This window comes from Populus euphratica, unplaced genomic scaffold, assembly GCF_000495115.2.
Source record: "Populus euphratica unplaced genomic scaffold, PopEup_1.0 scaffold777.1, whole genome shotgun sequence".
In the NCBI taxonomy this organism is placed as follows: domain Eukaryota; kingdom Viridiplantae; phylum Streptophyta; class Magnoliopsida; order Malpighiales; family Salicaceae; genus Populus; species Populus euphratica.
Genome location: NW_011500464.1, coordinates 2,568 through 28,246, shown reverse-complemented (window position 1 = coordinate 28,246; position 25,679 = coordinate 2,568). Strand labels below are relative to the sequence as shown.

General features: G+C 32.9%; 1 protein-coding gene and 1 long non-coding RNA gene across 2 annotated transcripts; one reads left to right on the top strand and one right to left on the bottom strand.

Moving 5' to 3' along the window:
- The first annotated feature begins 10,421 nt into the window (after positions 1-10,421).
- LOC105114850 (coatomer subunit zeta-1-like) lies at positions 10,422-13,722 on the top strand. The gene is made up of 6 exons (XM_011011540.1): positions 10,422-10,585; positions 11,036-11,195; positions 12,116-12,263; positions 12,343-12,420; positions 13,130-13,214; positions 13,443-13,722. The coding sequence occupies exons 1-6, from the start codon at positions 10,583-10,585 to the stop codon at positions 13,500-13,502; spliced, it is 534 nt and encodes a 177-aa protein (XP_011009842.1). The 5' UTR covers positions 10,422-10,582; the 3' UTR covers positions 13,503-13,722.
- On the bottom strand, positions 11,279-12,109 carry LOC105114849 (uncharacterized). The gene is made up of 2 exons (XR_840226.1): positions 11,475-12,109; positions 11,279-11,427 (listed from the first exon to the last, which is right to left on the bottom strand). It is a non-coding gene; the product is annotated as an uncharacterized LOC105114849 (long non-coding RNA).
- Positions 13,723-25,679: the final 11,957 nt, after the last annotated feature.

Sequence of the window (25,679 nt, the reverse complement as noted above, 5' to 3'; positions counted from 1 at the left end):
TTAACAATTTATAATCTGATTGGAACCTCTTTTGTGTGTGGTTTCCAATTGAATAATAAGAGTTTATACTATACTTGTTTGACATACCATTAGTGGAACCTCTAACCTTGACATTTGTTATTATCATTGTTTAATCCTTACATTAATATCTCATCTCAAAGTTCTTATCCTTTTCTTCTCCTTTTCCTTCTTTTTCTTTATTATTATTATTATTATTGTTATTGTTCTTGTTGTTATTATTGTTATTGTTGTTGTATTATTGTTATCTGTAATTTATACAATTAACCTCCCTGTAGTTCGACCCTGGTCTTGCCGAGTTATTTATTACTTCGACACTCCTACACTTGGAAGAAGACATTAATCTTTTCGTCGTGTCACCACTCCTATGTCTATAGAGTTTTAGGAATAAAGTTTTAAGAGATTGGTGTTTCTAGCATGAAACGACATAATCGATGGCTAGTCTCCTTCCCGCGATATCTAGTTAGGTGTCATGCATGAGCCTTATAACGAAGAAAATGCTCTCTAGAAAGGCTTAGTAACCATTGAGACTGAAAACCCCTAACATTTCATTATGCCCTAACTTCTCTGAATAATACAATTGTTTACGGGTACTAGGTGTAGCCTATAATTATAGAGGTGTAAAGGAGGACGTTGTTAAGGGTGGAAAAGTCTAATTTGATCCTTGTGTTGCCAACACAGTTTAGCTAAGAAGTTGTACTTGGTTGATGAGTTATTGAAGGTTTGGTTAGGCAAAAGTGTTTGTTATTACATGAAAGTCTATCACATGTTATATTTTAGAAATGTCTTAATTATTTGACATTGATGGTAATTAAGGATGTTAAAAACCAGTTCAAGGAGAATAGTTGATGATTTTTTTTATAAGGTTCCCTTAAACGACGCTAATTGATAATGTTTTAAAATCCAATATGATCATAAATAGGATTTTTTACTGTTTGGATATTGGATAATCACATGTTCAAATCAATATTCCCTCCTTCATAGTTTACAAAGTTGATGGTTGATAGTAGAAAACCTAACACTTGTAAAACAATCTTTTTTTATGAAGTTTAATGACCCTCTAACAATAAAGTCATTGACTTTTAATAAAGTATTGCTATAAATGAAAGAATAAGTTTTAAATTCTAAGAACAAGAGTATTTGTTCTTGTTTGTGTATAATAAATTCTCTAAGAATAAGAATATAAATATGAATATATAAAGAATTGAAAAACATGAATCCTTTATTTAGACGGTTTAGGGAGTATATATAACCCTCGAACCTTGCAATGTTGCTTGAATGAAGGAGGTACAATGTCATTTATCTTTACAATATTAATACGAGATATATATATATCCTTACAAAAATATCCTTCTACAATATTAATGAGAGATAAATATCTCTTGCATAATATTAATATTTATGAAAATATGGTAGACCTTTAAAAGACTTTTTATACATCTAGGTGTGTAGGGAAATGGTTATTATTGATTTTTAACATTTTATGTTAGATTTATAAAAATAAAAAAACAAAGCCTTGTGACCTAACATGAAACCTATAATGATTGTCAATTTCATACTTGGACTTGGAATAATATCAAGCCCAATGTAATGAGTCTGATGGTTTGTTAAACTCATTTATACTTGGGTTTAGCTCGTAAATTAATCCAAAGATGTTGGGTCTGACAACTCGCTAGATCCACATGTATTTGGATTCGTCACGTAATTGAATCCAATGGTGTTAGGTCTAGCAGCTTGTCAAACTCTCATGTACTTGAGCTCAACACATAGCTGAACTCAAGGATGTTGAGTTTAGAAGCTCGTCAGACCTATATACACTTGAGGTCAGCATATAGTTAATTCCAATAATATTGAATCTAGTAGCTTGTTAGATCCACTTGTACTTGAACTCAACACTAAATTTAATCCAAAAAATATTAGACTTAAAAGCAAGTTAAACTCGTATTATCTGTATTTAACATTCTGTACAACTTAGATATGCTGGGTTATTACCGTGACTTTGACCCTCAAGAATAGTGGTAACCCAGCATACATATAAAAAAGAAAGGAGTACGAGATCATAAGCAATGATCTCTTAAGAACAACTTGAATCAAAGATGAGATAGGGCTCATATATAACATGTGCATGATGGTTATTCCACCTCTGGTGAAGAAATATGTACATGTGTACAAAAGAAGAAACATACGCAATATATGTGTTATCTATCTAAATACAGAGACTTCAAATAGCGAACAATTCAGATCATATAGGCTAGACTCTGTAGTTTAATGTGATGATTTACTTGTCCGGGGAACACGTAGCCATATGAAAGCAATCTTGCAACCAAATACAGTTGGATTCGGAAAAAAATCACAATTAATCAGAAGGATATAGAGGGTTACAAATCCTCAATCATATGCTTGCTATACAGCAACTATGAGCAAAATACCTGTTATCTAACAGCCCAAAGTGATCTTTGTTGTAAAATCTTTAGTTCACTAATGCTACTATGGGAGAATGGTCGAAATAGAAATTAGGATAGTAGGGGTTGGCTCTCCAACTTTTGCTATATCAACTAGAGAAGAAAAGTTCATCACTTCATGCAGTAAATGCTCATAATCGAGGCGTCTATTGGGTTTGGATATGTAGCCAAGACTTTATTATATTGTATGCTAAATCCAATAAATAGAGAAGAAACAGCCTGCAGTATTATTGTTCATTGGAAGAATATCATTGGAAGAATATGGAATAGAATACAATGTATTATTGTTCATTGGAAGAATATGGAATAGAATACAATATAACTCAGTTTTTCTGTATTTCTTTTTCAGAAGTGTTAAATACTTTATATATCACCATAAACAAAGTTCTGCATATTCAAGCAAGTTGTTGAGAAATCACTAAAATTAATGCAGGATGACTTATTTGTTGTCAAATTAAGGGCAAAAGATTTTTAGGAGTGACAAGGGAGTTTCATAGAGTTACTTTCATATAATTTATACTCAAACCAACATACAATTGTCTCCTTCCTTGATTTCAAAAAATAGAAGTAAGTTTCCATCTTGTGTTGTTGTACCTTACCTCACCCTGTTATAAACAGTCAACCTTGTAAAACAATGAATGCAAGGAACTTGTCACCAAGTAAAAACATCATAATTAAGACAATAAAAGAAAATATATACGAGGAACCAAGGTCTACATTGGGCTTTTCTACAATATCAAAAGCTTATAGCTTTATGATGATTGTATAATCAACCTTCTATGATATTCTTATATAGAAACTAAATATATTGATTAATAAGAAGATAATGACTTTAGAGAGGCAGAAACTAAACTTGGTGAACTTAGAGCCTTACCTGCTTTGGTCTCTTAACTAATCTTGATGGGGTTATAAAAACCATATGACTTATAACCAAGAAAAACATGTCACACTAGCAGGTAAGGACAAACTTAGAGCCTTGCCTGTTTTGCCTTCTAACTACTTCCAATGGATATGTGCAAGTCGCTTCAAATAACCCAGCCAAAGCTCCAAATGCAAGATAAAGTCCTAGGGAGTCCTGGTATTCTTCAAGAACTAAAGGAAAGAAGAAAAGAATGCGAGTAAAGGAACAAAAGATAGCTATCTTATATGATCAATTCTAGGTTGCTCCAAATGTTTTGCATATGTTAATAAGACCCTCATAGTTGTCCAAGGTTATCTTGATAAAAATGTAATTTCAGGCATATGAGTACGCAACACTCATTTTAACAAGGGAGAATCTTTATTTTGACGAGGGTGTAGACATCTTCATTTATACACCCCTCTATAGGCTGCTTTCCACTAATATGTCTATAGAGTTTTAGGAGTTTGATGTTTCAAGCATGAAACGACATGATCTATAGCTAGCCTCCATCCCATAATGTCTAGTTAGTGTCGTGCATAACCCTCATGACAAAGAAAATGCTCTCTATAAAGGCTCAGTGACCATTGAGGTTGAAAACCCCTCAATATTTCATTTTTCCCAAACTTCTTTAAATAATTCAATTATCTACGGGTACTATGTATAACTTGTAGCTGTAAAGGTGTAATAGAGGATATTGTTGAGTATGGAAAAGTCTAATTTGGTCTTTATGCTACCAATATTGCCTAGGTAAGAAATTGCACTTAGTTGATGAACTGTTAAAGGTTTGGTTAGGCAAAAGTGTTTGTTATGGCAAGAAGATTTATCACATGTCCTATTATAGAAATGTGTTGATTATTTGTCATTGATGGTGACTAGGGATGTAAAAATCAGTTTAAGAAGAATAGTTGATGATTTTTTTATTAGGTTCCCACATATAATGCTAATTGATAATGTTTCAAAATTCAATATGATCATGAATGAGGTTTTTGAGTGTTTGGACATTAAGTAATCACATGTTCATGTCAATATTCTCTCCTTTAGAGTTTATGAAGTTGTTGGTTGGTTGTAGGAGACCTAACATCTCTAAAACAATCCCTTTTAATGAAATTTAAGGACCCTTAAACAATAAAATTAATGAATTTTAATAAAGAATTGTTATAAATGAGAGAATGAGTTTTAAATTCTAAAAACAAGAGTGTTTGTTCTTGTTTGTATTAGGAAATTGCCATTTTGTGGCAAGACCCCACCACTATATTTAGTGGAAGCTAATATTGTGCCACCAATAGTGTCATGATTTATGGTCTCTTATCTACCATTGTTGCCTATAAAAGAGGTATAACTTTTGGAAAGCAAAATAAGAGAGAGAGAGTGTAAGAGAGAGAAGAGAGAAAGAAAGAAGAGCTGCAATAACAACAACTATAAGTGCAGCAATGAGAGATGGGAGTTGAGGAGAAAAGATGTGATTCTCCTCCTCCATGTATTTGTATTGCATCGTTTCTCTACCTCTAATAATATAGAACTCTTCTATGAATGTAGATGATTTGCCAAACCATGTTAAATATTGTGTTAGTGTGCTAGGCCTCCAATGGGCAATGATTAGAACAACACTAGTTGGAATCCCTAACAACTAGTCTCAGAGTTTATGGTTTAAAGTAGTGTTTGATTTTTGCCCAAAAAAATAAAAGTTATCAAAATGGTGTTTTGACCATATCACCATGTAGAAGAGGAAAGAGGAGCACACAGGTGAAAACAGCGTAAAATTCAGACATAGGACATTGCCGTACAAGAGGAGCATACAGGTGAAAACAACATAAAATTCAGACATAGGACATTGCCGTACGCGTCAACACATGTCGGTAAGGAGGCTGCCCATGTGCGCTGACATACCCTATACGACGCCACTTGTCCTTTTGGCCTAGATGGGCTAACTCAACCTAAATACCCGATGACACGACCTACATGACTAACCCGAATGATGATGACATCAATATAACATAATCATGGCATCAGTATGTACTATTGGCATGCCATGTCAGTGACTAGTCAGTTGACACTTTAGCATTATGGGAACTATTGCCACATCATCAACCGTGAGCCGAGCCGAGTGGAGTTGAGCTAAGTTGGACTGGAGCCACGAGCTAAGAGTTAGGATCCAATGTGGTTGATCCTATGTGCAACCGAATTTGAGATTGAATCTGGGCTAATTATCAGACCAAAATTGTTTTAATCAAATCTTAACCATCTAAAATGTAATTTGGATAATTTCAGTTTTGTTTCCAGCTAATTTAATCATTCTGGATGCAATGGTATGGTTTGAGTGTTGAGATTTGGACTAAAAGTGATGGTGGAGAATTAACAAAAGAGATTGCTCGATTATAAGACATCTGAAGGTCATCATGGTGGTCGATGGAGATAAAGAAGAAGAAGTTGCACATATTTGCCCAATTATGTGTATTAAATTGTTAAATGGGGAGAATTTTAATTGCCTTGTGAGAAGGTAAAATTAAAACACTTTAGACACCCAATTATGTGGTCAATTAGAGATGTAGAGTGAAAACTGATGAAGACCAATCTTGATGAATTTAAGCACGGTAACCTTGCTAGCTGTTGAGAAATCATGTATAAAATTAAACTATTCCAGGTCACTTGTAAAGAAAAGCTGCAACAAAGCTAGTAAATGGTTGTATATATGGAAAGATAGTATGATTGATAGATATGGCCTAAGAAGTTCTGTTTAGGAGATTGAGTTTTAAATGGGACCAGTGTGACCCCTCTAATCTTTTTCTGGAAACTTGCTAAGTTGAAGAACTATCCATACGATACTATTTTCATCTATATAACAATTTATATGAAACTGATGAAGACTAACACAATGACAACATAAGGGAATAGTTCGATTCCATATGTTTAAGGATTTGATGGAGTGGTGATTTCTTCAAAGAAGTTAGATTTGACGACTGTAATTTCTCAAGAAGAGAATTGATGAAAACCCTGATAATGGAAGAGAAATATAGCAAGAGGATAAAGATTGACTCCCTATTTTAACTTGGATAGTTGTTGTGACAAATGAGCTATTGTCAAACATAAAGGTAAATAATAAGAAGAAATTTGGAGAACAAAAATTGCATAAGGGCACATGGAGTTTGTGCAGAAATACCCATAGTATCTAATGAGGTATTGTAATGAGACGATAGGAGCAAGGAGAAGAAGAGTTCCCAGATGAAACTCAAAGCAAAGACTATGTAAAAAGTTATACAACAGGTAAAGACTTTTCCAGTACATGCAAGAATGGAAAAATGAGCTATTGTAGATGCACCCAATTGAGGGGGTTCAAATGCCTGTAATAAAAGGTGACCACATAGAAAGGCAAAGACATCAAAAGAGAGTTAGTGTGGGTAAAGCTATCAAGCAGAAAAGCATAGAAGCTCCAAACATAGAAACTAAGATGGAGGATTGTAAGGAGTGTACTGCAACTCTCTCTTTCTATGTGATTAGTGGCAGTGATCTCTCTCATTATCCTATGGTGGTAGAGAATCTTAGAGTCACTTTGAGGCATCCCAGATGACGAAAGATGCGATCTCTTATGAAGGGCAAATACACCTTAGAGAGAAGGTGTGAGGGCTATTATATAAGGCTAAGTTCAGACCACCCCATGATAATAGGCGAAGACACCTTACAAAAGATGTGAGGGCTATGATATGAGCCCCAATTCAGAATGCACCAAAGCCAATATGATAACTAGATATGAGTAGACAAGTGTTTGGATAACCAATGAAGTGGTAATAATGAGTATAAAGACAAATGTCTTATTGACTTTGATGGATATTGCCCCCATGCTAAAAATCAATAAGCTAGAAAATATTTTTCTTGGACAATAAATGTATGACTTGTGGAGCATTAAGATGCAACTACTATGTAGAAGCAGAGGGCATTTGCAGATCCCTAGAATAAGTTGACTCTTGTTAAGGTGGTGAGCTTAGTAATGACATTGTCATACTTAGAGTATGAAGACAGATATGAATCAACCTTTGATGGGCTGCCCCTCATAGTTAAAGGTGGAGAGCTACCTGGATTATTAGGAATAAGAACAAGAGACTCACGGAGAAGTAAGGTGTGGTTTCTATGGTGGAATAAAAGGCAGGCGCAACTCCTGGATGAGTAGACTCTTAAAAGAGTGGTAAGCTTATAATCACATTCAAATACTCAGATAAAGACTGTAGCACTTGGAAATAAATTTTTTTGTTTGAGGGGGTGTTGTATGCCTAAGTATGAGGCTTGAAAAATAATTCCGAACCGATCATGGTTGATACACTCAAAAGAGAATATTATGCCCAAAGACTAGCGTTAACACTCTTCAAATATGATGTGGAAGACCATTTGGTTGAAGTAATGATTTGGTGTGAGTGAGGGTGTGCTTTGGTAACTCTAGTGATTGAAAAGTTTGGTAAGTACCTGTAAAGTTGGTCGAAGATGCTCTTAGAATGGTAAGCATGAAAAAACTACAGGATATAAGCTTGTGTTGAAGAAGTAAGAGGATAATTGCTCATGTAAATGGCAAAGGGAGTGATTGTTAGGAAATTGTCATTTTATGGCAAGACCCGATCACTATGCTTAGTGGAAGCTAATGTTATGTCACCATTAATATCATGATTTATAGCCTCTTGTTTGCTATTGTTGCCTATAAAAAAGGCATAATTTTTGGAGAGTAAAACGAGAGAGAGTGAGTGTTAGAGAGAGAAGAGAAAAAGAGAGAATAACTGCAAATGCAGCAATGAGAGATAAGAGTTAAATAGAGAGGATGTGATCCTCCTTTTCCATATATTTGTATTGTATCATTTCTCTATATTTAATAATATAGAACTTTTCCGTGGATGTAGGTTTATTGTCGAAACACGTTTAGTATTGTGTCAATATACTAAGCCTCCAATGAGTAATGATTAGAACAATACCGGTGAAAATTCCCAACAGTTTGTGTATAATAAATTCTTTAAAAAAAAAATATAAATACTTAAAGAATATAAAAATATTAATCCTTTATCTCGTTGATTTATCTGGGTTTGATAAACCCATATTATCTGGGTTTGATATCCAAACCTATTTAGATATATAGGTTATTACCCTGACTTTAACGTTAAAAAAACAAGGTGATAACCCAGTATGCATATAATAGAGGAAAGAGTGCAAGATCACAAGCAATGATCCCTTGAAAAACAACTCAAATCAAAGCTGAGATATGACTGATATACAATATGTGCATGATGGTCATTCCAACTTGGTGAAGAAATATGTATATACATATACAAGAGAATGAGTACAAGAACGTTGCGTGAAGATTTACTTTTTGCAGGGGTATTTTTATTTTTTCGAGGGGTGGAACCATATTAGTTATTCTTTTGAGATTATAATAGCAATTACAATTTAAAATATTTTTTATTTAAAAATATATTAAAATATATATTTTTTATTTTTTAAAATTATTTTTAATATTAATATATTAAAATAATTTTAAAACATAAAAAAATTAATTTTAAATAAAAAATTTTAAATTTAAAAAAATTAATTTATACCTCATTTCCAAACACAAACATAATAAAACAAAAATAAATTTATTGATATATCATTTACATGTCCAAGAGATCGATCGAGAACCTCGCCTTGAACTTCATTTGCAAAACCCAAATAAAAAATTGCAGTTCTCCCAACATTGCAAATTCATAGGGCCCAAGTTCTGTATGGAAACAAATGAAAGTCGGTGCTGGGAGTGCATGGAAAATAGCATTAATCAAGTAATGTGCCAATGAAAGTCGGTACCTTACAAAATATATATTCCAAAATTCCGTTGTCTTAATCATTTATTTTCTTTAACAAAAACTAAAAATAAATATTCAAAAAAACTTCCGGTGATTAGAATTAAGAAAAAAAAAGTATTTTTTTAGTAATTTTTAACCCACCTCCTCATCATACTCTCATTTTAAAGGTAAACTCATTTAAATCAAGATATTTTTTTTTTGGTAACCTAATGATTTTTTTTTTCTCATCTTTTTTTATCACTTCTTTTTTCAATTTGTAGGAATTAAAACGCGAGAACAATAAGATTGTTACACTAAATAGAGGTGGCCATGTTCTTTATACAGTTTGGTACTCTAGGAATTAATGTAACAACTTAGTATGAAATATAGGTATGGTTGTTTTTTAAAATATTTTTATATAAAAAATATATTAATAATATTTTTTAATTTTTAAAAATTATTTTTAAAATTAATACATTAAATTATTTTGAAAACATCAAAAATATTTTAATATAAATTAAAAAAATTTAAATTATTTTAAAAATACTTTTGAAATATAGTGATAAACATGGATTAAAAAAAAGATGAAAGATTCATCATAGAACATTGAAAAAATAAATTTGAAGTAAAAGAAATTATAAGAATTTTTTTATATTATAAAAACTATTATTACATACTAAAAAAATATAGTAATTATACATAAAGACCTTTTTCTTGCTATATATTTGTAAAAAAATTGTCTATCATGTATCTATTTTACTGAGAACTTGATTATATTTTAGATTTGAAAAGAAAGACTGTAGAAACTAGATTAGGAGGGAGAAATAAAGGAAGATGGGAAGAGATGCTTATTTAAAAAAAATTTAATTATATAAATTGTTATATTTTTAGAAAAGAAAAACATAAAAAAAGAGATAAATACTTAGATTGTTTCATTTTAAAAATTTTAAATGATAAAACATCAATTTGAAAAATAAATAATGGTCAATCCTCTCTAAACATGCTATTTAAATTTTTAAATTAAGGATTTTTATTGCACTCATTCACGTAAAATGATGTATTTTTTATATAAAAATAATATAATATGAATGAAAATATGAAAAAAAATATTATGAAATAAAAAATTTAGGTATTAGTAAAATTGAAGTAAAAATCATTTGATAATAAAACAGACAATTAGTAAAATTGATGTAAAAATCATTTGATAATAAAACAGACAATTGAAGTATAATATTATCAAGGTTTGGTGAAAAACATAACTGAAGATGGCAATTATAAGAGTTTGAATGCCTAATTTACCCTATACCACCCCCCACAGGATCCCTCCATAACCAGTTGTGCTCTTGTTAAATATCTTCTTTAACTTACAGTCTCTTTCTCTCTCGGATCTCCACCTCTCGCGATCTGCAAAAATGGTAAATTGACGATTGATCTGCTGTCGTTTTTGCTATTGACATCCCATTTCTGCTGTTGTTTTGTAGCATCCGCATCGAATTTGTTCCAATCTGCTTTGATCTCTTACTATTGTCATCTTAATTACGCATATAATTATCTAAATCGATAGCCTCTAATCACACAATCGAATCGTTTTCTCCGTTTGCTGAATCCAATGGGTGGCTTTGGATTCAGTTACGCTCTGGTTGGTTGCTAGGAATTGGAGGCACTAAATGATCGCTTCGATTTGTTAGTAACCAAACGGAGTGTTGAGGTTCTGAATTTTGCTGAGATCTGGTGTGGTGATAGATACGTGTGGAATTTGATTTGATTTTGAAGTATCATTTTGGTTGCTTTGAAAGTGAAGGAAAATCTGGATTCTGAAAATACTGTTGTTTTGACTAATTTGGTTTTATTTTATTTTTGGATAGGATTCCTTCCCGGTGGTGAAAAACATTCTTCTGCTAGACTCAGAAGGGAAGCGAGTTGCGGTCAAATACTATTCGGATGATTGGCCAACAAATACTGCAAAGTTAGCTTTTGAAAAATCTCTTTTTGCAAAGACTATGAAATCAAATGCTCGTACGGAAGGTTAGCATAAATTTGTTAAGCTATATGAAAAGCAAGTTTGAGGAATTATGCAGTTTTATTGTTTGTTGATTATCATTTTCCTGTTTAATGGTATGCATTTACGATGATTGGGTAGTTTTGACTCCAAAAATAGTTTCTTATTGGGGCAAATCACAATGCTTTTTTATCATGAAAAAAATATTTTTTGTATTGTGTGAGAAATGCAAATACAAATATGCATACAGGCACTGATCTACGTTCAATAATATATGGGCGTCTTTTGTTATTTGAGCTTACTACAACACTTCTTACTCTTGAGAGACAAGATCTTGCACAATGTGCTACAGCTCGAAATCCTCGTTTGTTGAATTGAAAAGTAGTTGCCGCTCTACATGGCCCAACTGCAAGAGCAAACATATATTTTTCTCACACCATAAAAATCATTATATATGTTTTCCAAAAGTTATTTTGAAGAATCATTTGGAGATGAAGGGTGTTGGTTAATTGGCTGAATTTTCTGCATGTGGAAAATATTGGTCTTGTCTTAGTTGTGAGGGCTGTCTTGAATGAGATTAAATTTCTGCTTTGTCCTTGTTCTCATTTTGCAATCCATCCTTTTTATCTTTAATAGTCTGCTCTTACTAGTTAGTTGATAATCCTTAATAACAGTTCATACTCTTACAACTTACTTTGAAGTTTGTTTATTGGGGTTCTTGACATTTAAAAAATTTCGAGATTATTTATTAGGACTGATAGGGTTCTTTATGCCTGCATTGTCATCTAATCTTCCCAGTCTTGGCTTCTGGCATGTTGTTTTGGAAATGTGTCCCAGTGAAACTTAAAATAGAAAAGTTAATTATGAGCCTTTAATTCTGTTCAATTGATCATAGAAGTTATGAGATACAATGTCACATGCATTCCTGATATGTTGTTGTATGCAGCGGAGATTACAATGTTTGACAGCAACATTGTCATATACAAATTTGTTCAGGATCTCCATTTCTATGTGACTGGGGGTGAGGATGAGAATGAACTCATCTTAGCTGCTGTTCTTCAGGGTTTCTTTGATTCAGTCTCTCTCCTATTGAGGTATTCTGTTTCTTGATTTGATTTAATGATTGTGTGATTTTGTTTTTGTGCTATTTTCATTTCCCTGTCCTCATTTTAGGAGCAATGTTGACAAAAGGGAGGCACTTGAGAACTTAGATCTCATTTTCCTATGCCTTGATGAGATTGTTGAAAGAGGGTATGCAACTAATACTTTCTGTCAGCTGCTTTTTTATTATTATGCAATTTTTGTTTTGTTTGGGAATTGGATTGACTTGCTATGCAATATGGGAAAATGGACTCAACCAAGAATGTTAATTTAAATGCAGTTTTCTACTTGTAGCCTTGATGGATAAACTTGCTGCAAATTGAAATCTTCATATGCTATAGAGCTCTAGATGCGTGAATTGGAAGTTATAGTCCTGTATTCATGCTGTCTTTTAATGTATCTGTATTGTTATTGGTAGTTTGCATGGTGTAGGTGAGTTAATAGTTTTTGTATATTTTTTTTGGTGTTCCTGCTTGCATCAACTGTAGGGATGGTTCTTTTACCTTTTCTCAACCTTTAAAAAAAAAATAATTTAATTCATTGTCATTTCACTGGTGAAGATGATTTAATTGACTTGTATCAACCCATTATTGTGAAAAATAAGTTTCTGATCCTGCTTCTCAATGTGAATCATTCAAAAATAAAAGCGGTGCAATCTTTATGTTACTACAACGATGACACAACCATATGCTGCTTACAGTAACAAAAAATTGAATGAGTGGAAGTCCCTTCCATGCTTCCTTCTCTATGAAGTATATCTTTTCCTGCAATCTGCATATATTTGCTTGTGATGCTATCTGGTTAATATGACAGTAAAGGTCTCTTACATATATTTTGTGCATTCATTCTTGCTTGGCAGCATGATCCTAGAAACAGACGCCAATGTTATTGCTGGAAAGGTGGCTGTAAATAGCATGGATCCTACTGCACCTCTATCAGAGCAGGTTTGATTTTCTCCCTGCCTGTAACTTTCTTCATAGGATTTGAGTATTTAACTGTTATTATGGAATCAGAAGTTCTGAAAATTGCTAATAAAATTATCAATCTTTAAAAACTGCATGAGATAATGCTTGATCCAAAATTCTCTAAAAACTTAATTTATTCATAGAAATCATACTCTCCCCCCTTTAGTTTCTTAACATGACCACTACATTCCCTTTCTAATATTGCAGACAATAGGTCAAGCATTGGCTACAGCTCGTGAACACTTGACGAGAACCCTTTTTCAGTAGTTTTCACGCACAATCAGAGAAGGTGGCTTGGTTTATTCTTTTGGTTATTATTTTTCAATCTATTGGCATTTAAGCAGTTGTTTCCATGTATTTTTGCCTGAGTTTATTGAACATCGAGGATCATTCTATTTAGGCTTGTAATCAAGCAAACTTCTATGCAGCCAATAATGTCCCTTGTTTCATTGTGATCCTTGGTGTTTCTGTATGTTTCTTGGCCGTCTCATGACTCTGACCTAATTAATACGGTTGCTGCAAAGTGATAAACTTGTAGCTATTCTCAACTTACTAAATTTGGATCCCACAGGCATAATGTAAAACATGTCGTGTCTTGTACTTCATTTGAAGAAACTACACAGAAGCGCACTGGGAACAAATGCCTTGATTTCATGACTAATTGCTTGCATTGTGTGGTGCACCGCATTAACTAGCAAAACTTAGGGGTGTTCATGGTTCAGTTTGGTCTGGTTTTAACCCAAAAATACAACCAAATTGGAAAATAATATTCTTTATTAATACAACCCGGACTGAACCAAGAACCAGTTCAAACCAAACTGGTTTTGTTTGGTTTGATCATTTTTTTGCAAAAAATTTAGAAAAACCGGACTGTTCTATGGTAACAATGATAACCATTGTTCACTTGCTTCCCCCTTCCCTTTCAGATGATGTTAAGAAATATTTATATATTAATAATCAAACTACACAATTTTGATACAATAGAATAACTTTTAGAAGCCCTCTTTACCTTTAGGCTTACGATCTTCAGGGAAGGTGTTTGTTCTATGGTAACAGCTGTGGTTGGAAAAAATTGAACAATTCCTTGCCTGGAATCATGAGATACGTTTTTTATTGTGACTTGCATATTGAAAGATTGCTACCATTGTTATTCTATTGTATCAAAATTGTATAGCTTGGATAGCCATTGTTCACTCGCTTTTCGGAAAAGGGCAAAAGGAAGGGGAAGGTGGTGGGGCGGCTAAGAAGAGGGAAGGGGAAAGGGGAAGGCTGAGAATGAGGAAAGGGAAGGCTGGAAAGGGAGATGGGGAAGGAGGTGGGGCGGCTGAGAAGGGAGAAGGGGGAAAAGGGAAGAGAAAGGGAAGGGAAAGAAAGGCTAGAAAGGGAGAGGAGGGTAACGACTGTTAGAAAAGGAGAAAGTGATTTAGGGTTAGGGTTAGAGATGGTTTATTTTATACCTTTTTTTTAAATCGGTTTGATTTGGTCTGATTCAGTCGGTTTAAGCAGTTTTGAACCAGAATCGAATCAGACCAGGTAGTTTTTTATTTTTTAATCGGTTTATTTGGTTTTTTTATCGGTTCGGTTTTTTCAATTAATTTTTTCTTGATTTTTTTGATTTAATCAATTGGTCGGTTTTTTTTTAATACTAGTAGTAGTAGTAGTAGTAGTAGTAGTAGTAGTAGTAGTAGTAGTAGTAGTAGTAGTAGTAGTAGTAGTAGTAGTAGTAGTAGTAGTAGTAGTAGTAGTAGTAGTAGTAGTAGTAGTAGTAGTAGTAGTAGTAGTAGTAGTAGTAGTACTAATAATAATAATAATAATAATAATAATAATAATAATAATAAAGAAAAAGAAGGAGAAGAAGAAGAAGAAGATGAGAACTTTGAGATGGAATATTAATGTAACGATTAAACAATGATAATAACAAATGTCAAGGTTAGAGGTTCCACTAATGGTATATCAAACAAGTATAGTATAAACTCTTATTATTGAATTGGAAACCACACACAAAGGAGGTTCCAATCAGATTATATATTGTTAACATGATTACATTAGTCATCTTATTCAATTAATGCTAATACTTGTAAATCTCGTCAAGCATTCATGATTATAACTTATGTTAACAACAAATCAAGTTCTTTTCATAGCTCAGGTGTCGGTTATACCATACATTATGGGCTATGAAAGTGCCAAGCATTTGTTGTACCAAGTGTTATACAACATAAATCAAGATTAGTCATTTAACAAGCAAAGTATTAAAGAGTGAACAAGATAACAAATATAAAACATGTTAGTATCAAACATTAAAGTCCATATTAAGTTTACATTATACTTATTCTTACACCATTAGTGTAACCTTTTCACCTTGACATAACTAACTTAGCTAGACATAATGAAAGAAAGCAAAATAGATAAACAAAATAAGAACATAAAAGTTAACTAAGTAAAGGAAAGGAAATGAAAGGCATAAACTTAATATTAATGAAAGCAAAGCATAAACATTACAAAAAATACAAAGAGAGAAAGGAAGAGCATGATCTTGATCTGGAAACCAAGATGCCTAAATGCATGGAAAATGCCTCCTTTTATAGGCCAAAATTGGGAACTATTGATTTGATGACTAATTGATGAGTGGGTGGCCAACTCTTGACTTGGTGACAATCCTTATCTTCTCTTGTCTGCCCAAAACGTCATTGATAACGTCCAAATTGGAGCCAGTTGCAAACATGAAAGTTGTAGGCAATTGTCTCAGCTTTCTTGTGTAAAACATTCAGCTCATTTGGACTTCTAGAACTCCAGATATGGCCAAAATACTGAACAGTGCTCGGGCTGGAGGACAGCTTCGGGCTTCTTTGTTGTTGCAATAATTTGGACTTGAAAATGGCCTTTTTAGATCTTGGGCTCCATATGAAAGTTGTAGGCCTATGTCTTACCTTTCCATCCATATAAAGTAGACCTAAATCTGAGATCTATTGCTCCATATATGACCCAATTACCGAATAGTGTTCCGGTTTAGATTGCACTGACATCTCTTTTCTAATTTTGGTCATCTCTTTGCCCTTGCAATTTAAGTTCTTAAAGTCATCAATCAATCCTTTCATTTATGTGATAGGCCTGCATTTAAAATAAATATTTACCACAAATTAAAGGTATCTTATATTATTAGATATATTATTATAAAACATGCTTTAGTTAAGGAGTTATTGATACTTCAAGTGCAAAATGATGATATAAAACCATGATAAAAATGCACTTTTAAGTACTAATCACACCCCCCAACCAGCTTATTACTAGTCCACTTTTAAGTACTATTGATACTTCAAGTGCAAAATGATGATATAAAACCATGATAAAAATGCACTTTTAAGTACTAATCACACCCCCCAACCAGCTTATTACTAGTCCCTAGTAATCAAAGCGTTAAAATAGAAAAACAATTTGCAAATTCCACAAAGCAAGGTATTCATCATTGAACTTCCATTAATCTATCTAGATAAACAAACTCTCATTAAATTTATATATCTGCTCAATATCTCTTAACAAGATATTCATAAACCTTTATTTTGTGCTCAATATATCAACACGTAATTATGGGGCTTTTCTTGGAAGAAAACAAATTTTTTGTTCTAATGTTTAAGGTTAACTTCCTTGGGTTGAGATTATTATTTTTGTCTTTTTTTTTTCTTTTTTTCTTTTTTTAAATATATATACATATAATTTAAAAACACCATGCATCTTTAACCCATGAAACAAGCGTTCAACTAATGACTCTCAGACCAGTTGGTCTTAGGGCATTAGGTGTTAAGACACCCCTACGAGCTTAATAACTCAGGTCGCAGATACTGATATGTAGATAGTGCAATGTTTGATTCCCTTAAGCTTTTCTCCCCAACCCATGTAACAAGCGTTGAGCCAATAGCTCCCAAGTCAATTGACTTTAGGGTATTAGGTGTAAAAACACCCCTTCGGGCTTAATTGCTTAGGTTAAGGAGGCTACGAAACCAAACTTATCTACATTTTTATTATTATCATTTTTTTTCATTTTTTTTCTTTTTTTTCATTTTTTTTAATTATATACAATCCCTTTCCCTTAGTTGTGACCTTTAACAAAAGAACATAAATAATGTAATAATCCAATATGCAACCCACAATCATATGTTAAAGTGTGTGTGTGTGTAAATTAAGGTTTAAGAATACATGTTAAATAAATATATGAGCAGAATTAAGTGATAACAATGCGAGAGTTTGTAAGCCTGAATATTTCAAGAAGTATTATAATAGACCTTGTTAAGAATGGTTACTAAGATGCATCTCAAGAGTCACTTTAACAAAAGAGCTCCTTTACTCTTCCATCCTAGTAACAACAATTTGCACATGCTTTATGAAATGAAAAACAATTTTTTTTTTATCAACTACTACCCTCTCCCCCCAACCAAAACGAGACATTGTCTTCAATGTTCTAAGGTAGAAAGATAGAGTATAGAAGATATCACCTGAAATAACAAACACTGACAAACCTGAAAGACACTGAAACAAAAATAAGAAATAACAAAACACAATAATAAAACCAAAAGACACAAAAATTCACAAATAAAGGCTCAAATCCAATCTATGCTTTTTACGGCTTTTCTTAGTTGACCAATTTATGCGACTCATGGAGGGATCAATTACAAGAATGAAGGATTGTAGTTGGTCAATTAATTGTTCAGCAGTAGCAACAGAGATTATGATTTGTCGTGCAAAAGATGTTAGAAATTCCTGTTCCACAACATGATCAAGAAAAGACAACAACTTATCATAATAACCATTAACATTTAACAAACCTATGGGTTTATGGTGAATGTGCAGTTGAGCCCAAGAGGAAATATGAAAGATCTCTTCCAATATGGCTAGACCACCTGGTAAAGCAATGAAGGCATCAACATGGTTAAACATTGCATTCATTCGAGCCGACATTGTGGAGACCTGAAGTTCCTCTCCAATTGTTTTTCCAATGATGTCCCCTTGTGTTAAAGTTTCGGGGACGACCCCCAAAACTTGACTACCTCTTAAAAATGCAGCTATTGACACACCTCCCATTAACCCAAGACTGCCTCCCCCATATACTAAATGAATCTTTCTCTTAGCTAGCACTTGACCAAGATGATTTGCTGATTCTAAAAACTCCTTTTCTTTCCCAAGACTAGATCCACCGAAAACACAAATATTTCTTATATGATGACTTGAGGAACTTGCCATTTCTACACACTTCTGTATTTGTTGAATGTATGGGTTGAGTAGAAAGGAAAGGAAGGAAGAAAGGGTTTTATAGATGAGAAATTAGAAAGACAATCATAACACCTATATGTAGGCCAGCTGGAGTCTCACACTCTCTCTCTTTTTATTTATTTACTTTTGAAAAAGCATGTGTATGCACAGGTAGTTATGATTGTGACTCACATCTTCCCTTGGTTTTACATCTACAAACGACTTAAATGCCCTCTATGGGTTGGGGATAGGCTTCCCATCCAGTTTTTTTAAAAACTGGCAAACAGGGTCTTTTTTAGTCAGATTCCCAAGACTAAGTCGATCATGTTCTTTATGAAATAGTGGCCATAAATCATGAATTGCACAATGCACATCTCCACTAGGATGTGTCTCAAGAGTCAATAGAAGATTATCTAAAGACTCCTTACTCAGGCCATCCTTAATGAATTGTATTTTATCTTCACGGTTTATAGATACCATTCCTAAAGAACGACATTGTGTATTACAAGTCCATCTAGCACATCGATGATAGACTTTCAATCGTTTTGCACGACATTTCTTTGCAAAAGTGCTTTTACCTGTTCCAGGCATGTGTGAAATGAAGGAGTTAGAGGACTCACCTGATAATTGGACCTTTGCTTCAATCAACCAGCGAATATCTTCAGGAATTCCATGATTCATTAACAATTTCAATCTTGCACATCTAGCACGGTAAATTTCTGTTAATGTATTTTAAGGCAGAGCGGGAAAATACTTTTTCAATTTTTCAAGATTAGTGTCCATTTTCAAATAAGAATTGGAAGAGAGATCCAAAGAATTGCACAAATATATACACAAATATCAGTTATTGTGGGAAACTGAAAGAACCGACTTAAGTCACGGAGTACCGTTGTCCGCTATTTGACCGGGGTGAGAGAAACTAGCAAAAATCACTAAAAAAGAAACACAAAAACAATGTGAGAAAAACAAAATAATCAACCTTTATCTACAAGATCATTCCTACCAGTTGATTCATTTTCACTAGGAAAATTATCAAAGTAAGCTTTCAAACGATGTCCATTTTCCTTCAAATCATTGTTATTCATTGAATTCTCAATATCACAGGCCCCATAAGAATTGCTTTATTTTGGTCTTAGCTCTCTAGGGAATGCATAGAGTTGAGAATTATAAAGCAACACTTTTTAACTAGTATCAACTTTTTAACAATTTTCATAAGTTTTGCAGAATGCATGCGTGTCCTTGAACATGGTGGGCCAATAAAATCCATTTTGAAAGATTTTTGGAGCTGTCTTTTTTGACGAGAAATAACTTCCACATACTTTAGAATGATAAAGTTTAATGACACTACTTACCTCATTGTCGGGAATGAATCTTTGAAAAATTTGATCAGGACAATATTTGAATAAGTTAGGGTCATCACAATAAAAATTCTTCACTTCGTTCAAAAACGTTTCTTTGTCTTGAGTACTCCAATCAGCTAGCAAATCTCCTAAAGCAAGAAAATTGATATTTTTATCATACTAAGGCATTGGACTAAGAGAAAGTAAGGATTCGTTAGGAAAGTAATCATCGATTGGTTTGATGTCAGATGTCGAATCTGTTGTCACTGTTGACAAAAGATTTGCATCAACATTTTCGGTGGTTGTTTTATCCGTGATTTCTTCCTTAGAATAAATCATTTGCAAATCTTCAGATTCATCTAACTTATTTTTACTTAAAGTAGATTCAAGTTGATCATAAACTAATTCGTCAATATGATCTACTTCTTGTAAATCATTATCATCTCTAGGTTGCTTGCAAATGCTGAAAATATTCATCTCCAATGTCATGTTTCCAAATGATAGCTTCATCTGTCCATTCCTACAATTAATCAATGCGTTAGAGGTTACAAGAAACGGACGTCCTAAAATAACAGGAAATGAATTACATGCTTCAACAGGTTCTGTGTCCAAGACAATAAAATCCACAAGATAAATGAATTTATCGACTTGTACTAACACATCTTCAATTATTCCTCTAGGCACTTTTATAGATCTATCGGCAAGTAAAAGAGATATAGAAGTTGGTTTTAACTCACCTAGATTGAGACTCTGAAAAACTGAATATGGAAGTAAATTCACACTAGCACCAAGATCAAGTAAGGCTCTTTTAATGTTTTGTTCTCCAATAAAGCAAGAAATTGTAGGACAACCAGGGTCTTTATATTTCAAAGCATTATTGTTATGAAGAATGACACTTACTTGTTCTACTAAAAAGGCTTTCTTTTTCGCATTCAGTTTCCTCTTCATAGTGCATAGATCTTTCAAAAATTTAGCATAGGAAGGAACCTGTTTAATAGCATCCAGCAAAGGTATATTGATTCTTACCTGTTTGAAAATTTCAAAAATTTCAGAGTTGTGATTGACTTTCCTTTGTTTGGTCATGGCATGAGGAAATGGAAGTGCTGGCGGTGAATCAGTCGTTTCTTTGCAATTTTCAGATTCAACCCCTTCCTTACCCTGAGAGATTGACTCATCATCTTTCTCATAAGGTTCAAGAGTGGGTTTTTCAATAACCTTACCACTGCGCAGAGTAGTGACTGATTTGACTTGATCCATGTGTTGGCTTCCGGAACTACTTGCATTTGCATTGTATTGCCCCTTGGGATTTTATTGTAGTTGAGATAAAAACTTACCTTTCTCTTGAAAACTAAGAGCAGATGTTAATTTTGCAAGAGTATCTTTAAAATCTGTCATGTTTTGAGCAAGTTGAGTATTGATTGTCTCTTGCTTTTCAATGAATGCATGTAATGTTTCCTCAAGATTTCTTCTAGGAGGTGGAGCATAAGGAGGTGCATATCCATGAGAAGTTTGGAAATTATGGTGTGCTTGAAATGGTGGTTGTGAAGTTTGTACATTGTTATTATCACTCTTCCAACTAAAATTTGGGTGATTTCTCCAACCAGGGTTGTATATTTGCGTGTATGGGTTATGGTTGGCCCTTTGGAAACTGTTTAAAGCATGGGCTTGTTCATGGAGACATTCCTTAAAAGAAGGCAATGTTTGACACTGGAGACATTCCTTAAAAGAAGGCAAGGTTGGACAATCATTGGTTGAGTGTTCATTTGTTTCACAGATTTGACACACAATGTTTTCAACAGATTTTAATTGACCACTCTTTTTCAATTCTAGTGCCTCGACTTTTCTAGCTAAAGATGCAAACTTGGCTTGAAGGTCATGATCTTCCCTAAGGTTGTACATACCTCCACTAGATGTATGAGGTTGAGTTTTACTTAGTGCCTCATAAGTACTCGCGGTGTCCCAATTTTGAGCATTTTCAGCTAACAAGTCAAGTACTCCATTGCTTCATCAGGGTCTTTATCTTCAAAAGTTCCATTGCACATCAATTCAACCATTTGCCTATCTTACGGTGTTAACCCTTCATAGAAATGTGAAACCACTCTCCATGTTTCAAAACCATGATGAGGGCGAGTACTAAGCAAGTCTCGATACCTATCCCAACATTGGTAAAATGTTTCTCCTGGTTTTTGAGTGAAAGTAGTGATTTTTCTTTTGAAAGAGTTTGTTTTGTGAGATGGGAAAAACTTCTTTAAAAATTGTTGTTGCATTTCAACCCAAGCACGAATGAATCCTTGTCTCAAATTTTGTAGCCATGTTTTAGCTTTATCTTTTAATGAAAAAGGAAAAAGCTTTAATCTGATGGTGTTCATGCTACAATTTAAATTATTATATGTGTTGCAGACCTCCTCAAATTCCCTTAAATGGAAGTATGGATTTTCCAATTCTAAGCCATGAAAAGAAGGTAAAAGTTGAATAATACCTGGTTTAAAATTAAAATGAGATGCATCAGGAGGAAAAACTATGCATGATGGTGCGCTTGTTCTTGTGGGATTCATGTGGTCTCTAAGTGTTCTAGCACGGTTATTCTCATTATTCTCATTATGAAGTGATTGATTATCTTCTTCGGCCATATTTTCTGAAAATGATGAGGATACCCTACAAAGTCTACCACTTGATATATGTGACCACACTCTCATGCACGTGTAGGAATAGAATAAAAGGAAGAAGAAAACAAAAGAAGAAGAAACAAGAGAAAAGAAACAAAGTTATATACAAGAAAAGTGAAAAGAAAAAAATAAAATAAATATTATAATTTATACAAGAACTTACCTCCCCGGCAACGGCGCCAAAAACTTGACACGACTAAAAGGTTGATGTCTTCTCTCAAGTGCAGGAGTGTCGAAGTAATAAATAACCCGGCAAGACCGAGGTCGAACCACAGGGAGGTTAATTGTACAAATTATAAACAACAATTATAAACAACAATAATAGCAATAACAACAATAACTATAATAATAATAATAATAATAATAATAATAATAATACTAGTAGTAGTAGTAGTAGTATTAGTACTAATAATAATAGTAGTAGTAGTAGTAGTAGTAGTAGTAGTAGTAGTAGTAGTAGTAGTAGTAGTAATAATAATAGTAGTAGTAGTAGTAGTAGTAGTACTAATAATAATAATAATAATAATAATAATAAAGAAAGAGAAGAAGAAGATGATGATGAGAACTTGGAGAAGGAATATTAATGTAACGATTAAACAATGATAATAAAAATTGTCAAGGTTAGAGATTCCACTAATGGTATGTCAAACAAGTATAATATAAACTCTTATTATTCAATTGGAAACCACACATAAAGAAGGTTCCAATTGGATTATAGATTGTTAACATGATTACATTAGTCATCTTATTCAATTAATGTTAATACTTGTAAATGTCGTCAAGCATTCATGATTATAACTTATGTTAACAACAAATCAAGTTCCTTTCATAGCTCAGGTGTCAGTTATACCATACAGTATGAACTATGAAAGTGCCAAGCATTTGTTGTACCAAGTGTTATACAACATAAATCAAGATTAGTTATTTAACAAGCAAAGTATTAAAGAGTGAACAAGATAACAAATACAAAACATGTTAGTATCAAACATTGAAGTCCATATTAAGTTTACACTATACTTATTCTTACACCATTAGTGTAGCCTTTTTACCTTGACATAATAAACTTAGCTAGACATAATGAAAGAAAGAAAAATAAATAAACAAAATAAAAACATAAATAAAATAAAAGTTAACTAAGAAAATGAAAGGAAATGAAAGACATAAACTTGATATTAATGAAAGCAAAGCATAAGCAATACAAAAAATACAAAGAGGGAAAGCAAGAGCATGATCTTGATCTGGAAATCAAGATGCCTAAATGCATGGCAAATGCCTCCTTTTATAGGCCAAAATTGGGAACTATTGATTTGATGACTAATTGATGAGTGGGTGGCCAACTCTTGACTTGGTGACAATCCTTATCTTCTCTTGTCTGCCCAAAACGTCATTGATAACGTCAAAATTGGCACCACTTGCAAACATGAAAGTTGTAGGCAATTGTCTCAACTGTCTCGTGTAAAACATTCAGCTCATTTAGACTTTTACAACTCCAGATATGGCCAAAATACTAAACAGTGCTCGGGCTGGAGGACAGATTCGGGCTTCTTTGTTGTTGCTACAATTTGGACTTGAAAATAACCTTTTTAGATCTTGGGTTCCATATGAAAGTTGTAGACCTATGTCTTACCTTTCCATCTATATAACGTAGACCTAAATATGAGATCTATAGCTCCAGATATGACCCAATTACCGAATAGTGTTCTGGTTTGGATTGCACCGACATCTCTTTTCTAATTTTGGTCATCTTTTTGCCCTTGCAATTTAAGTTCTTAAAGTCATCAATCAATCCTTTCATTTATGTGATAGGCCTGCATTTAAAATGAACATTTACCACAAATTAAAGGTATCTCATATTATTAGATATATTATTATAAAACATGTTTAAATTAAGGAGTTATTGATACTTCAAATGCAAAATGATGATATAAAACCTTGATAAAAATGCACTTTTGAGTACTAATCATTAACATTAGTTATAATCATGAATGTTTGATGAGATTTACAAGTATTACCATTAATCGAATAAGATGACTAATGTAATCATGTTAACAATATATAATTTGATTGGAACCTCTTTTGTGTGTGGTTTCCAATTGAATAATAAGAGTTTATACTATACTTATGTGACATACTATTAGTGGATCCTCTAACCTTGATATTTGTTATTATCATTGTTTAATCTTTACATTAATATTCCATCTCAAAGTTCTCATCATCTTCTTCTTCTTCTCCATTTCTTTATTATTATTATTATTATTAGTACTACTACTACTACTACTACTACTACTATTATTATTATTGCTACTATTACAATTGTTGTTGTTGTTGTTACTATTATTGTTGTTTATAATTTGTACAATTAACCTCCCTGTGGTTCGACCCCGGTCTTGCCGGGTTATTTATTACTTTGACACTCCTGCACTTGGGAGAAGACATCAATTTTTTAGTCGTGTCAATTTACAAGTATTAACATTAATTGAATAAGATAACTAATGTAATCATGTTAATAATTTATAATCTGATTGAAACCTCCTTTGCATGTGGTTTCCAATTGAATAACAAGAGTTTATATTATACTTGTTTGACATACGATTAGTGGATCCTCTAACCTGGACATTTGTTGTTATAATTGTTTAATTCTTATGTTAATCTTCCATCTTAAAGTTCTCATCAACTTCTTCTTCTTCTTCTTCTTCTTCTTCTTCTTTATTATTATTATTATTACTACTACCACTATTATTACTATTATATTACTATTAGAAAAACAATTAGAGAGCAACTACATGTCTGCACAATGTCTGCTCGAATGAATGCAATGTTTAACCATGTTGATGCCTTCATTGCCTTACCAGGTGGTCTAGGCACATTGGAAGAGATTTTTCATATTTCTTTTTGGGCCCAACTGTACATTTACCATAAATCCGTATGTCTATTAAATGTTAATGGTTATTATAATAAGTTGTTGTCTTTTCTTGATCATGCTGTGGAACAGGAATTTCTAACATCTTTTGCATGACAAATCATAATCTTTGCTGCTACTGCTGAACAATTGATTAACCAACTACAATCTTTCATTCTTGTAATTGATCCCTCCATGAGTCATTGATTGATACTTAAAAGTGTATTTTTATCAAGGTTTTATATCATCATTTTGCACTTCAAGTATCAATAACTCCTTAACTAAAGCATGTTTTATA

What these genes read in the sequence shown, in the direction of transcription:
- LOC105114850 (XM_011011540.1), top strand. An exon ending in TCAGTCTCTCTCCTATTGAG is followed by an intron (nt 12,264 to 12,342) that starts GTATTCTGTTTC and finishes TCCTCATTTTAG; the next exon opens with GAGCAATGTTGACAAAAGGG. An exon ending in GATGAGATTGTTGAAAGAGG is followed by an intron (nt 12,421 to 13,129) that starts GTATGCAACTAA and finishes CTTGCTTGGCAG; the next exon opens with CATGATCCTAGAAACAGACG.